The following is a 16,166-nucleotide window of genomic DNA, read 5'->3' as shown; positions in this document are numbered from 1 at the left end:
TTCGCAATCAATTACACTGATACATGAAAAAGTTATTCTACGTGTCATTGTGTTATTGGCTGAAAATAGCGCTTTGCTATCCCGTTACATGAGACTTTCTCTCTTATTTGTGGGTCAGTGCAAACTGACGCTGTTAGCTTCTAGATTAGACACACAGATGAGCGGGGGTCCCTTTGAAGAGCTTTCAATTGAAACCCTTAATTGGTAACAAAACTAAGTTTACTAATATCTAGTTTCCCTAAATAGGGATCAACTACTCGCCTTAATTTAATTCTTGATTCGTATAATTTGGCGTGCTAGTAAGTAAATACAGATAAAGTCAGGAATTGAAATCTGAACGAAACTAGTGATGCAGAGAAAGTCAGGAATTGGATTTTAGTGTTGAACTCAAATATTCCAAACTCATGCATTTGAGGCAATGAGTTATGCAGTTTAATTTGGAAGACAGTCCATCAATCTTCAAAATGAATGGTATTGGGCTTGAGCCCATTCCCCATTTGTAAACACATGGTTAGTTGTTAAGGCTTAGGGTTGGGTTCACGGAGGTAATGGAATCATGAACCCATAAGAATGAGTTTTGTTTGGTTGTGAAAAACATAAGGCTTCACTCAAACCCTATCTAAGAGAAAGCGATTAAGAACATGCTCAAAATGTTTGATTAGTAGAAGTGTGGCGTAGCATCTATACGAACACAATTTTATTGAAATTTTTCACAAAGAAATCTTGGAAAGGGATCACTTTGATGCATGTGGCCGAGGATGAAAATAGAGGGGATCAAGCAGGCGCCTGCCATGCATCAAGCTTGGGTGGCTATTAGAGTTTGAGGCGTTAGTTTGAAGTTGACCTACAAATGATGTTTGATTATGTACACATTCTGAAGACTTAGCACAGTAGCCTTGATCTCATATTGCATGTTTCTAATGTGGACTTTGGTTAAAACCGTGTTGAATTAGGTCAGGTTTGACTTGAAAATTGAATGAGAAAAGCTAAAAAAGAAAGTTTGAGCTACAAATTGAGGTAGCTAACCATGTTGGGCTGACAAAAACACACTCCATTCAGCCCATCACAATGTCATCCGCACTATGATCTTTCAAGTCAAAACTACTGCTGCGCCTTCTTGATTATGTTAGATAACTCTTGAGTCTTGTAAATTTGTTATTTATTTTTTAATTGGAAAAATAGTTGATCCCTTGATTGTTCAGATAGATTATATAATTTAAAATGATCTAAAACAAAAAAAAACTATGATCATTCTTCTTTCCATGTGGGAACTGGTTTTGCTGGTGGTTTCGTGAAAAAAAATGTTGATCAATACAATTGATGCAAAGTCCAGCCCGTGATTACTGCCAATGATTAAAACATCCATTCAAATTTATTTATTTTTGCTTATTCTGAAGTCAAAAGTCAATAGTCCTATAATTTGATTAACAATTAGGAAATTATGAATGCAGTGCAAAACTATCTTCCTCTTCATGCCTCGTATGTGAAGGCGTGAAGTTAATTTTGAAGTGCACATAATAAGTCCTTTCGTCATTATCAAATGGTGTGAAAAGAAGAATCATAGATTTCTTATATGAAAATTCCACGATTATTTGGGCAAATAGATTAGTTTAGACGATTGAAAGATATGATTTTTAATTCGAGTCGTTTCATATATAAAATAATAATAATAAAAGAAACAAAATTGTTGATGTCCCCAAGTTTCGAGAGAGAGGGAGAGGAAAACAAAGGAAACAATGGGTTTGGATATCTCAGCCAAACCCTCTTGTCAAAGTTGCCAAATTTAAGGGCAAGATGTGGATGGCATAGAATGGAGACAACAATGTAATTGTACAATTCTGGTGGTTGCTTGCTAGTGGGGAATGGTGCTGCTACTTAACCCTAATGACAATGACAATGACCATGATGCCTATAAATTCCCTTTGGGTCAAACTATCTAGATTGTGTTTGCTCTATGGCTGGCATTTATGTTCATTAAAAATATCTTTTGGAAGACTCAGAAATTTCAATCTGTCCAGCACAATATAATCCCATCCCTCTTTTCCTTGCCAATCAAGTTTTCTTGACTTTGCCACAAAAAAAAAACAGAAAAAGAAAAGAAAAGAATCAACATTCCCTTTGCAGGTTGAGTTTATAATCTCAGGAAGAATTTGTAAGGTTCAAGTTTTTGTCTATGTGCATTTGGAAAATGGAGAACTTTTAAACAAAAGTCAGAAATTACAAGAGTTGTTTTAATCCTCTGTCATTAATTTAATTATCATTTGATTGACTGGTGTGCTGCCTTTTACTTTTACTAGTTTGCGCTCCACATGATAGAAACTTTCAAACAACATTCATGAATCATAATTGTTCTTTTCACCCTTTTTTTTAAAAGCCTCCCTTTTCATTTCTGAAATTAGGTAACCTTTGTGTTGTGTGTCTCAGTTGAAAGGCTCCATGATCAAGCCATATAAACTGTATTTTATTGGCTTCAAACAAAGCCAAATAGTTTGTAATTTATTTTAATAATAGGGTAAAGGAAAAAAAAACAACAGATTAATTGCCAAAGGTGACATGCGCATTATTATTGGAGAAATTATATAATACTACAGTAGTATGATCATGTGGTATATTTTATACACGTGTTATGATATGAGTGGATAACATGATTTATTTTTCCCCTTTTAGTAAATAGTATCAATAAATATTTATTTATATTATAACACGTGTACAAAATGCACCACATAACCATACTACCGTAACATTCTATAATCACTCACATTAATCGCCTCTCTTTAATTACTTAAACAAAGGTTTAGCTGATGTGGATAGCATTAGGAGTTCATTAGTCAACAAACAGATAGTGGCAGCAAACTTACAAAAAGGTTCCAAAGGTAAAGAAGTAAAAGCCCATCAAATTGAACAAAACCAAATCATATAAAAAAGGTGAAAAACCATTAGATGTATCTTCTTTTACCATATATTATATGGCAAATATAATAACCCGTAAAATGATTTAAAGGACCCAAAGCATGATAATTTTTTTATCTTCAAGTTGATGAGTCAATGCATCACCATGATTATCTTTCTTTTCTTAATTTCTTCTAGAGTTGTTTTAAAAAGGCACACTAATTGTGCTCCCTAAAAAAGAAAAGAATTTGGATATGCATGCAAGTCATCATTCAAATATATATGAAGCTGTTCAACTTTAGGTAGCTTCATTACATGAAATTTTATTAGATTTATGTAGCATTTGAAGATTGAGTCTAAGATTGTAAAATCTTTTACAATATATAAACGGATTTTTTATTATCTGATCTCTAGACCCTGTTGGCATATATGAATAGAGTTTTAATTAACAAAATAGTAAGTAAACTAATAGTTTGTTAATTGAATGAAAATTCACTTATTCACACAATAACAAGTCTACTAAAACTAACATTTCCCAACATATGAATGGAGTTTAAATTAACAAAATAGTAAGTAACCCATATTTTAAATCATTGGATAAAATAAGTTATTTTCTTAGAACCTTGAGCTTTTCAGAGTATATAACTACACAAGTAGGTAAAACAAAAACTCCCAAAAAATTGCAACATGCAAATAATTAAGTGTGTGGTATAGTTTAATAAGCAAAATGCACACATAAATTAAGGCCCATTTGATTAAATGTTAGGTAGGATTAGTTTATGATTATAAATTTAATTTTTTTTAAAAAAATTTTAAAAAAACTAAAAAAAAACTGAGGTGGTGATAAAAGAGACAAAAGTTGGGAAAGAGTGGGTGGGTCTAAGGAGTGAAGCAAATGGGTGTGCATAAGCATAGGTGGTGGTGGTGGTGGCTTAGGAAGGTTTCTCCACTTGCAAAATTGGAATGATGGTTGGTTTGAAATCTTGAATGGGATTAGATGTAAGAAAGTGGCAAATTCAGATTTCTATTTGTTTAATGAATAACGATAACAACCTAGGCTGACATCTTAATTATAGTATTTGTTTATGTTCGATAATGGCATATTCTCAATCCACCTTTTATTTTTCAAGTGTCGAATAATGCAATTCATGTAACCTAGAAAACCTGTTACCTTTGTCTTATGATTTTGCCACGTGGCAATATGTTTTGTTACCACATTTCCATATGATGTTGAAAAGAGCTTGGAACAAGCCCTAGGCTTTTTCTTTGGATAAGTATTTTGGGGTAATAATATAGGGCGAAATGATGGCCAAAGGAGCTTATCACAATTTTTTTTCCTTCTTCTCACTTTCCCCCAATTAGGGTTTTTGTCTTTGCCAATATTTCCATGATTAGTTTGAAAAATCGAGAGTTAATGTGACTTTGGTGATATGACTAGCATGATAGAAATAAATGTTTTAATTAAGATGTTACTGTTTTTAAATAGGGACAAAAATGTTTCTCCACCATGGTTTATGATATTCATTCTCAGGTTTTCGGCTAGCTCAGGTCACTAGGAAAGTTTTACCCATGTCTGTCATTTTATTCCTATTGATCTAATAAAATTCTATTGCCTTTTTACAAACAAATAAAAAGATAGATCAACCCCCACCACCACCCCCAAAATGAAGAAATAAAAGAAAAAGTTTGGAAACATCTTTGAGCTTAGGAGATTTAAGTCATGATAAGGTTTAGTTTTGTTAGAAAATACAATGTCATATTTTCTAATTTTCACATTAAGCCCAATGATTAATTTCTTTTACTCTACGTTTAGATGGAGAAAATAAACTTAGAATTTAGACAAAAATATGATTTTTTAAATTGACATATACCAAATCTCTTTTTTGAATTCATAAACGAATATATTTTCAATTTTCAATTTTCATATAGTTGAAATTTGGATGTTATAAATTCTTACTTTTCACTTTAGAAACTTGGTATTTGCAGTTGCTGATAGGAGCAGATTGGTCATAAAAAAATATAATTAATGTTTCCATTGGTTTCCCATGGAAGGGAAAATGAAACTCCAATATGGATGGATGATTTCATTTCCCCGCATTTTTCCATGAGACAGGAAATGTAACAAACATTAGAAAGTAAATAATTTTCCAATCCCAAGCTCATTTTTCTTTCGAAGCAAATGCATTCCAAAATCCATTGTTCTTTACCTGCAATGCCCTCATTATTCAAAGCAGTGGCTCAAATTTGAGCTATGTTATGAAATGAGTCATTGTGGTAACCCTAAGTGGTGTTCAACCCCAAATCATTGGAGTGAGAAAGATCTAGTGTCTTATATGTGCAGATGGCATATTTTTAATAAAACACATTTTGGGCTTGAGGGCCAAAAAACAAATTCGTGCAAGTTTGGGTTCAACTGAACAAGGTGGAGAGCTAGTACCTTTTATATAAAGGCGGAGCAAGTGTTTGGATCATGAGATCAAAAATTTTCCAAAGTGAAGATTATTGGAAATCACCCATCAACTTTGTAAATAGTGATTAATTGGTATATAAGAAATTAGATCGAGACTTTTCATAAAACTTATACTCGTTTGACCATTCGAGTGATTAATTTAGTGAGATGTTGACATATTCGGCGTACATGTATGTATGAATTCATGAATATTGACCTAAATGCTCCTCAGCACTAACCAGTTCATTGAAATCCCCCAACCCCCTATGCTCCAACGACTTCTTAAAGTCTATTTCAACCTTCACAAACTCAAATTATGATACTTAATTACAAGTTGCATTGAAGGTGAACCAAGTAAAATAATTGATTGAGTCTGGTTTTTTTATGATCACCATCTAACCTCCTCTTTCCTTCCATGAATATTTAATAGTCAACAAATAACTTAAAGTCAACAAAAAGACAAGTCCACATTAGTCAAGCCCTTTATAAAATTCTAACAGTACCTTAGTAAATGCTTAGCATAATTACTAATCTGCAACCACCCCACCTCACCAAATTTAATAACTAAATTACTTTCCAAATAAAACCAAAAACTCAAAATCAGAATTCCATTTCAATACAAAGTCAAGCACTCAAAGCCTACCTGCGAGCTGACAAAGCTCATCGCACACGCAATCATCCCGTGCCACGTGTCCCTCATCCCTTGCATCTCATCAATCCCCCTCGCCCCCGATCCAACGGTGCTCGCGGCACGCTTTTCCAGGCCTATTTGTTGGCTTTTGCTCTTTGACATTTCGATGCTACAAAGGAATTTCACCACGTCATGTCAACGCTTCTCATTGGCGCGTGAGGGAACCTCCATTACAAATAAATCACGTCTCTTCTCGTCCCGTGCAGTCCACGCTCCGCAAAGAAGGTAATCATGGCGAAGCGAAAACTAATATCGAAATTCTCACCAAAAAAAAAAAAAAAAACTAATATCGAAATTAAACCCACGAGTTTACTTATTAAACCCCCCCAACCTTAGTCAACGCCCGAAATAAATAAAAAGCACAAAAAAAACATTTTCAATAATTAAAAACAGAAAATAAAAAGTCTTTATTTTTATCTCCCATTTCAAAAAGCTTCTCCCTGAAAGTCAACGCCTCTCCCTCTTCTTCTTCTTCTCAGCTTCATTTCTCTGTCTGGCTTGCTCTCTCTGTCTCTCTATCTCTCTCAATCGGCCATGAGAGTGAAATCAAAAGCTTGATATATTCAATTGAATTTTATTTATTTGTTTGGGTTGGAATTCGATCAATTTATTATGGGGAACGGCTTTGGGAAAGTTAGCGGGTGCTTCACCGGCGGCGAAGAACGACGTCGTCACGGGAGGCACGACCTGGCGGTTGTAGCTTCGGACTCATACGACGAGGGACTCGGGCACTCCTTCTGCTACGTCCGACCCGATCCCACTTGGCTCGCCTCCTCCAAAGTCCACTCTGAAGAAGCAACCACCTTCAGAACCATCTCCGGCGCCTCGGTCAGCGCCAACACCTCCACCCCTCTCTCCACATCTCTAGTCGATCTCTACTCATACAACAGCATCGATCGAGCGGCAGCTTTCGAGAGCTCGACCTCCTTCGCTTCGATTCCTCTGCAACCCATCCCGAGAAATCTGATCAATTCGGGTCCGATTTCAGGTAATATGGGAGCTGGAGTTCCCGGGTCGGGTCCGCTCGAGAGAGGGTTCTTGTCGGGTCCGATTGAGCGCGGGTTCATGTCGGGTCCGCTCGATCGTGGGATCTTCTCGGGTCCAATGGAAAAGGGTTACTCCGAACAGTTCCAGAGGAGCTTCTCAATTGGCGGTCTCGGGTTTAAACCGAGATCCGGGAAGCGGAAGTTGATTCGGGTTTTGCAGAGGGCGATATCGAAGACGATATATCGGGGTCAAAACTCGATTGTTTTGCCTATAAAAAGCCGGGTCGTATCGGTGAAGGAGGATTGGGTTGTTGGTGGACAAGAGAAGCTTCATCATCACAATGAGAACTTGACTGTGAGCAGTGTGAATTTCAGCAGCGAGGGTAGTTTGGAAGACGACGAGTCGTTGGCGAGTCAGAATCTTCAATGGGCTCAGGGGAAAGCAGGGGAGGATCGGGTACACGTCGTCGTTTCGGAGGAGGATGGATGGGTTTTCGTCGGGATTTACGACGGATTCAACGGCCCAGATGCGCCGGATTACTTGTTATCCAACTTGTACTCAGCTGTGAACAAGGAGTTGAAAGGGTTGTTGTGGGATGAGAGGGCTGAATCGGGTACGGTGGCCGCCCCTGCAACCTCCCCTGTTCACTTTGAAGATTCGAATTCGGTTTCGAATATGGAGAGTGATGGTGATTTGGGAAGGAATCCAATGGTAGATGATTGTGCTCAGTGTGTTGAGCAAGAGAATTATCCTTCTGCAAGTGGGGATGGGAATTTAGATTCCAATTCCAGGAGAATGGAAGGGAGGAATTCGAAAACCAAGTACCGGGGCACTGCAAGGAAATGGGAGGATAATCAGAGGAGGTGGAGGTGTGAATGGGATAGAGAGAGAGTGGAGCTTGATAGGAGGTTGAAGGAACAGCTCAGTAAGTTTGTTGGCTCTGATGGGTCATCAGCAGGAGGAGCTACTATCAACCACTCTGATGTTTTGAAGGCTCTGTGTCAAGCTTTGAGAAAAACAGAGGAGGCCTATTTGGAAATTGCTGATAAGATGCTTTTGGAAAATCCTGAATTGGCTCTGATGGGTTCTTGTGTTCTTGTGATGCTGATGAAGGGCGAGGATGTTTATGTGATGAATGTGGGCGATAGTCGGGTGGTTTTGGCTCAAAAGGCGGAACCCGATTATTGGCTAGGGAAGATTAGGCAGGATTTGGAGAGGATTAATGAGGAAACTTTAAATGATCTTGAAGCCTCTGATGGCGAGAGAGCCAATACAATTCCCAATTTGACTGCTGTTCAGCTTACCATGGATCACAGCACCAGTGTAGAAGAGGTGGGATATGATTCCTTTTTGTGTTGTTTTTGGTTGTAGTTTGTGGGCTTTGCCTCATCATTTTGTATGCTGCATTTTCCAGGAAGTTCATAGGATCAGAAATGAACATCCGGAGGATCCTTGTGCTGTGATGAATGACCGTGTCAAGGGTTCATTGAAAGTCACTCGGGCTTTTGGTGCCGGTTTTCTCAAACAGGTACTTAAACATTTTACACTTCTTGTTGTTCTTCAACGTTCTTTTTGGCCTTGTTTGATTTAGAAATCCATTACATCTCCTGTAATTATGGCTGTGTATCAGTAATATAGCATTAAGGCATTACAGCCACAGTGATTCATAACGTCCAATCGCAACGATAACTTACTCCTTCACTTCAAGTCCCATCTTGTTAACATGTAGTATGCTTAATCCAGGAAGGGATCTGACCTGAATGAATATGATGATGGTATTAATGTGTACCTGGTACAATATAGACCTGCTTTTCTTACTTCACGAAAGCATTGGGAAGCACTTACAATAATCGCTGCTAGAGAAAATTAGAGAAAGATTTGAGCTGCTAGATGCAACATATGGAGGGCGGAACATACTGCAGACTGTTACTTATACACATATATACACATCTATTTTCTGTACTTTGAAAGATCACTACGATTAGATTTACAGTGTGTCATCAAAAAATAGTTTGCTTATTTCTTTCTGTCATTTCTCTCTGTGTGCAGCCTAAATGGAACAATGCACTTCTAGAGGCATTTCAAATAGACTATGTAGGGACTTCGCCGTACATCACTTGTTTTCCATCTCTCCACCACCACAGATTAGGCCCAAAAGACAGGTTTTTGGTACTATCCTCCGATGGGTTGTACCAATACTTCACCAACGAAGAAGCTGTTTCTGAAGTTGAACTTTTCATTACTTTGCAACCTGAAGGAGATCCGGCACAGCATCTGGTTGAGGAAGTGCTTTTCCGGGCTGCGAAAAAGGCCGGTAAGATGTAGTGAACAATTGAGAAGAAATTGTTCTTACAATAGAAAAGTTTTATCCATTGCAGGACACTAACACAGTGAACTTGGTTTTCGTGATTCTCAGGTATGGACTTCCATGAGTTGCTCCAAATACCACAAGGGGATCGAAGGCGGTACCATGATGATGTTTCTATCATCGTTATTTCATTAGAAGGAAGAATATGGAGATCATGTGTATATAAGTAGAGAAAATCACAGATAAATATTTTAAAAAAAATTATAGAGACAGCCCGGAAAAAAGTCAGGCATTTTCCTCTTCTTCTTTTTTGTTTATATCCTTAATCACCTTTGTAAAATACCAATTAAGCTTCAGGAAGTGGCTGAGGAACTTGGTTGTCCAGTTTTCTGGGTGGTGAGGACTGTAAAGATGTAAACGCTGGTTCTAGTTGATTATAAACTGTCATAGAAAAAAAAAATTGTAATTTTCTAATAAATGACATTCCTTCCAAAAAGGGTTTTGTTTGGCACTATCTCTACCCATCACTTTCTTTCGTGTAATTCTTGTATCAAAAACTTTATTGGATTGGCAACACTAGTCATATCTCAGCATCTGCATCTTCTACTTTTTGTAAGCAATTGGATAGTTTGCTATCCAAATGTTAATTATATGCCAAATAAGAAAATACTAGGTTTTGGTATTTGTACTCCCTTTTCAGCATAACTAGATATCTTGGTTCCACAGTCAACGGGATCTAGCCCAGTGAAAAAAGACCTTGACTTGCTCTCTGCTCTACGTGTGTGAGAAACTCTGCAAGTGCCCAAAAACCTGGCATTCCTCCTTTAGACTATCCTCCTTTAGACTATCGCATGTATTTTTTTAAGAAGATATCTTTGGTTCCACAAAAAGTGAACCTCTTTATTTGTATTGCACTCATTCTATGGGGCATATGCTCTTTGTGAGCTTTCTGTGGTACGCCTAACCCTTCAATCTTGTGCTTCAGCTTGGAGGAAACTTCACCTTTTCTTATTTTAAAAATCATGAGGAACCTAAAGTTGACTTCTGTAAACCACAGATTAAGTCTAGCTGGTGGAGAGTTTCCCACTCATTTCCTATCTTATTAGTGCAAAGTCAGCAGCAGATTGGAAACAGTCAAGCCTTCTTCAGTTGACCATGTCCTAAAAATCCAACCCATTTCTTTAAAACAATGAAATCCAACTATAAAAAAAGACCCAAGATAGAAGAAACCCTTTTGAGTTTTGACTCTAAATTCTTACATACATATGTCTTTTGGTCATGCCACGCAGCAGAATGAGAGCCCCATGCAGAGCAGGACCTTGGCTTTGGAGCTTTAATTACAAATCATAATTTCTCCTAACTGTTATCTACTTCTGAATTCATACTTAATGCAAATGCAGGTGGGGGATGGTTGGATGAATAAAACTCATGAATGATGTAAACCTGTCTGGCATATTGTTGTCATCAAATTGCAAACTGCAAAGCTTTTGATTTCAATTTTCAGTTACATCCTGCTACAGTTAAGCCATTTCAGCACTATCCCAACCAGTTCCTTCTTTGAGAGGGAAAAAGTACAGAACTTTTGTGCTGCCAATTGAAAGTTTTTCTTTGACCCTCCAGAACAAGAGGAAAGGTTTTGGATTATTGCAATAAATGATGTTTGGTTCCAGTATCGAAAATTAAAAGGAGGTTTTTGCAAAAGTCTCATTAGAGTAGTGGTTTGAAGTAATTACTTATCCGGCAAAGTTTTGAGTTCGAGTCCTAGCATCTTTGTAGTGTGTGTGAATCGCTCATCTCAATAGAAAAAGTCCTTAAAAGAGAAAAAAAAAAAGAGGTCTTTTAAGACTCGCCCAAATTTGTGGTGAGCTGAGCTTCCAATTTCCCTATGAGAAAATGGGCTAGAAACTTCAATCAGCCTAATCAAAGAACATGGGCTTTCTTTACTGTTTTTGGAGCTTTTTGATAGCCGTACATCAGACTTGAGATTGCACATTCTAGGCCCAAAATAATTTCCTAAAGGGTAAATGGCGGAAAACCCCCCTGGACTATTTCGACTGTCGAAATGTCTACCCTAAATTATTTTTTCTGCCAATTTAGCCCTTATAATAAATTTTATTGCCAATTTAACACCTACCGTCAAGTTTCTACACTTCCATCCAATTTTCCATCAATTATAAGGGTAAGTTTGTCATTTTACAAAATACAATATTAATACAAATTTTTTAAAAAAATGTAAACAAACAAAATTCAAAATAGAAAAAAGAAGAAGAAAATTAAACACGGGCATGCTGCAGAACCCCATCCCCTCCACAGCCAAGTAAGGTCCTCCCCCACCACCCCCCCATCTCGCATCCTCACCGAATGGCAAACCCATAACAACCCTAGCATTATGACAAAATAGAGGGTTCTAGGAACTCATTTGGATTTGAGGTTAGGGTTTAAGCTTATTTGTTGTTAGGGTTCTGGGAACTCAATTTTGGCATCGCAGCAACTCATCTCAATAGAATGAAGACTTCTGGGCTTTTTATAATAAAGACAAAATAGAGGGTTCTGGGTCGGCTAAGGAGAGGGCTTTTCGGGGATTCAATAGAAGAAGTTGTTCGAAGTAGCTCTCTTGTTCTTGGCTGCTAGACGAGGAGCTGGGTAGAGAGATAATAGATCCTCCCCCTAGGATGGTAGCTTCTATTCCTTGATTGCCCTGTTAAATAAGGGATTATCTCCTTTACAAGAAACTCACTTTAGCCCCCAACCTTTGAAACTCAAATCACCCAAACCCAAAACCCAGAAAGAGGAAGGAGAAGAAATCCCTAAACCCAAATTGGTTTGCTCAGAAAAAACATAGCAATGTCCATGGCAGTGTTGTAGAGGTGGGTATATCTTCAAGTCCTCCTTCTTCTCCACCTCCGCTACTGCTTTTTCACTGGAAAACATTGCGGATGTGGGATTGCAGAGAGAGGGTCTGGGGGATGGGGTGGGGAAGATGTTGATTGCTAGGGTTTTTTTTTATTTTTTATTTTTTCATTTTTTTAGTTTTTAAAGATTTAATTATTTTTAACGGAAAATTGGATGGAACTACATGGAAACTAACGGCAGGGGCTAAACTGACCATTTAAGATAGTCTGATGATTAAATTGGCTGAAAAAATAATTCAAGGTGGACATTTCGACAGTTGAAATAGTCCAGGGAGTTTTTCGCCATTTACCCTTTCCTAAATACATACCTGACTTTGATTAGAACTTTTGAGAAAAATCATTTTTGATAAAATCATAACTTAATCAACACAATACAAAATTATATGTATTTTATGAATGCAGACTAGCAGCAGCAACAAAGATTTGCAGGCCAAAAACAAAAGACTGCAACAAGAAGATTCTGGGATTGTAGAAAAAACTTTTAGCAGAATAAGAAAATATGTATGAAGGACAAAAGGAACCAGCCATAACAATGATCGTCCCTCCCTTACCAAACAAATAGCAAATGAAAAGATGAGCAAAAGTACAACTTTCTAGCTATATTTGTTTCATGGAACAAGGGGCTAGGAAAAGGAAATTCTTTTTTTTTTCCCAATGAAATGGTTTTTCCCATGTGTGGATGGATGGCACAATAAAGCACAAGTTTCGCAAACCCAGGTGTCCTAGTGGGTTTTGTGTTTTCATTGGAATGAACTTCGTATATATAAGAATGATCAACTTGCATGAGTGCTTCAATGATAAAATGGTGAGTATGGGATCAACGACTTCCTTTAATCCACGTACTTTTTCATTTTGTAGTATTTGTAAAGGTAAGGGAAATAAAAATCAGAATAATTCAAATATTCATGTGTTAAACGGAAAAAAAATCAGGAATCGAAATAATTCCAATACCTATTGTATTTAAGTAAATATATGCAAAACTAATCGAGTTTGCTCGATGCTTGTGATTGTGTTTGTACCCAGTTTTGGTAAATGGACCAAAAATGGTTTACTTTTCAAAAGAATATTTTAAAGGCCCAGGCCCAACAACCTTTGTCTTTTTCCTCAAAACCAAAGGACTCCTTTTACGTAGAGGGTCGTCAGTATAGAAGAAGTTAGTCCAAGGCCCAAGAACAGGAAGCCCAGACTTTTGAGTCACACTAAAGTTAAAAAGATCGGTAACCATTATACATAGACTCACGTGAGGGTCTGAAGGAGGTTATCACTATTAATGACAACTTGACTCTCTTCTCGCCCAGAAAGGAAACGAGCTGTACGAAAGCCACCAAAACCAGAGAAGGACCAAGCTGCCAACAAGATTTTTGAGTACGAAGGACTCAAGTCAGAAGATTATCACAAAGGACCAGCAATTCTTGTCGGAAACGTTTCGTCATCCCTCCTATGAACCAGTTCAGATTAGCGAATCAACAGTTGAATTTAGGCAGCAGCGAAATATCCTTTCTCGGCCTTCATCATTTGAAGCTCTCTCCTTGCCTATAAATAAAAAGCTTCCGCCACAGAAGAATGAGACTCTCTCTCCAAACTAGACGCAACGTCTCGAAAATACTTGAAAACTCAAGATCTTTTCAAACCAACCTGCTTAGTTTTCAGATAGCCAGTTGACAACTCCTGCGTTTATCTTTTGTTGCTCTGCCATCTTCATGGTATGATTTTCTTTTAAAATGATCAATTTGAATTCATGTAATCGTCTAACTGGATAGAGAAATCTCCAGTCCTTCTTTGTTTTGTAATTTATATTTTGGATTAGTCAAATGGATTAGTTAAAAGTGCTCCCATCTTCCTTTTATCATTAAGTTAAAACTAGATGAAGGGATTGCAGAATCTATTTTAACTATTTCATTAATACTTGTCATTTAATCGCTTATATACATTGTTTGTACCATATCTGACCCTCCACTCGTACAACGACACGTGGATCTTATAAACTCGCCCAAGTACCCAAGGCCTCGGACAATCGGCATCGGCCACCGATGGCATTGTCTCAAAGCTGCGAACAGCCATTACGAGCCCAACTCGTCTACAATCGGCATCCCCTACCGATTGTAGAGAATCAACCTCGAAGTACCCGCCCAAAATATCTAAGGACTCGTGTCGACCTCAGAAGGCCCTCCCACGAGTCCCACATCGAAAATGAGCACTAAGAGCATACTAAATGCCCTCTATAAATAGGCCCCTCCACTACAATACAGAGGTAAGACTTTTCAGCTTGACTTTTATACTTCTATATGGTCAACAGTAAGAGCTCTTAAAACAACAAACTTACTTCGGCATCGGAGGGTCTTAGGCTGGTTCCACACCGGTTCCATAGACCTTACGAGTCTCGACTTCTTTCTATTCAGGATCGGCATCCAAGGACAGGAAGAATCGGCATCCAACATTCAATCGATCTCTCGATCGTCCATCTCGCTTGTAAGTTGCACTCATCTCCATCTGTCCAGTTTTTAGTGCCAACATACATATATTATAAATTGTTTCCATATATAAATTTAATTACCCGCTTTTGCACTTTTAAATTCATCATTCGGACCCAAAGGAGGGATCTAGGCTCGAATAGGGCTGTATCTGTCCAAGAGATAGGAAGTTGATTTGGACCTGAATTACACTATGGGGCCCAAATTGACTATTGGCCCACTCTAAGGGTTGCATGAATTTCAAATCAGGTTGCTAAATCTAAATAGGGTATTGCTAACCACGATATTGGTTTTTTCCTTTACTTGATCAGGTATCGCTCATACTTATCAAGCTGACACCCACGAACGAAAGAAAATTGAAGTCCTCTTAGTTGAGGCATAGAAAAGAACTAATCCAGGCTAGTACCCCCCTTAGAGCACAATGGCTTGAGCAGAAGTCCAGAAAAAGAGCGCGAACATCACCAAATCAACTCACTACACTCACCCACACCAGGTCTATTAGATTGGTCTCATTTCCAATATTGGCACGCCTATGCGATCCTACGAATCAGAGTCGAGATGAGTCGAAGGATAGGGGCCTACCTGAGCCTGCTCGATCCTGTCAAGCTGATTCAACTTTCAATTTTGCTCAGAAGTTGAGAGCTCCCTCATCGCGAGCCAAGAAACACTGAACGGGGCATTAGTATTGATCCAGCGACCTCTCCGCTCCTCCGAGCAAGTTGACCCCCCGTCCGAGCAGAAGGAGTGCCTGACGAAAAAAAGGACCAACAGATTGTCTATATGTAACTTTATTCGAATAGGGTAGGGAGCCCGAAGAATGCTTTTCAATTGATGTTACATGTGTCCCTTCCTACAATTAATTAAAGCAAACTTTGATTCTTATTTGTTCACAAGCCAAACAAATGAAAACATTCCCACCATTTCTAAACACTCAAATGAAAATAAGTGGTGTAGACAGTAACTTCAAATGATTCATTTTGAAGGAATAGGTCCACGATTCCAAGAGCCAATTTCTCAGAACTACAAACAAATGGAGAAGCAACTTACATGAATTGAACTCAAAAACACATATATAATTCAAAATTCAAAACTCATTGCGGGCCTCACTTTCACTACACATTCAAACCAAAACACCGCCTGCGGTCCAGTAGTGTAGTAGAGAGAGAGAGAGAGAGAGAGAGAGAGAGAGAGAGAGAGAGATAGCAGAGATGTTGACTTCACAACCTCGATACCTTTTATACAATTCAAAACTCCAACAACGACTAATATATATTTACACAACTTCGCTTTCAAATTGGAATTTTCAATACAAACCATCTGACATATGCGACCCTCACGTCGGTTCCAAAATCACTCAAATTTACTTATTTTTTTGTACTTTAACAAATAAATAAAAAACTTTGAAACCTTCTCCTATCCTGTAGCACTCTTGAAATTAACTTAAACTATTGACATTTGT

At 37.9% G+C, this 16,166-nt stretch overlaps 1 protein-coding gene across 2 annotated transcripts; it reads left to right on the top strand.

Moving 5' to 3' along the window:
• Positions 1 to 6,448: 6,448 nt before the first annotated feature.
• Positions 6,449 to 9,835, top strand: LOC110768997 (putative protein phosphatase 2C 4). Of its 2 annotated transcripts, XM_021972894.2 has the most exons (4): positions 6,452 to 8,348; positions 8,431 to 8,544; positions 9,066 to 9,330; positions 9,433 to 9,835. In XM_021972894.2, exons 1-4 carry the CDS (start codon positions 6,642 to 6,644, stop codon positions 9,552 to 9,554), a joined length of 2,208 nt encoding a protein of 735 aa, XP_021828586.1. In that variant the 5' UTR covers positions 6,452 to 6,641; the 3' UTR covers positions 9,555 to 9,835. The 2 variants fall into 2 exon arrangements, with proteins under 2 accessions (XP_021828593.1, XP_021828586.1); XM_021972901.2 differs by lacking the exons at positions 9,066 to 9,330; positions 9,433 to 9,835 and adding an exon at positions 8,760 to 9,056 and having other exon boundaries at positions 6,449 to 8,348.
• Positions 9,836 to 16,166: the final 6,331 nt, after the last annotated feature.

Source organism: Prunus avium, chromosome 6, assembly GCF_965620075.1.
Source record: "Prunus avium chromosome 6, drPruAviu1.hap1.1, whole genome shotgun sequence".
Taxonomy (NCBI): Eukaryota; Viridiplantae; Streptophyta; class Magnoliopsida; order Rosales; family Rosaceae; genus Prunus; species Prunus avium.
This window is presented reverse-complemented; position numbering and strand designations above follow the sequence as displayed.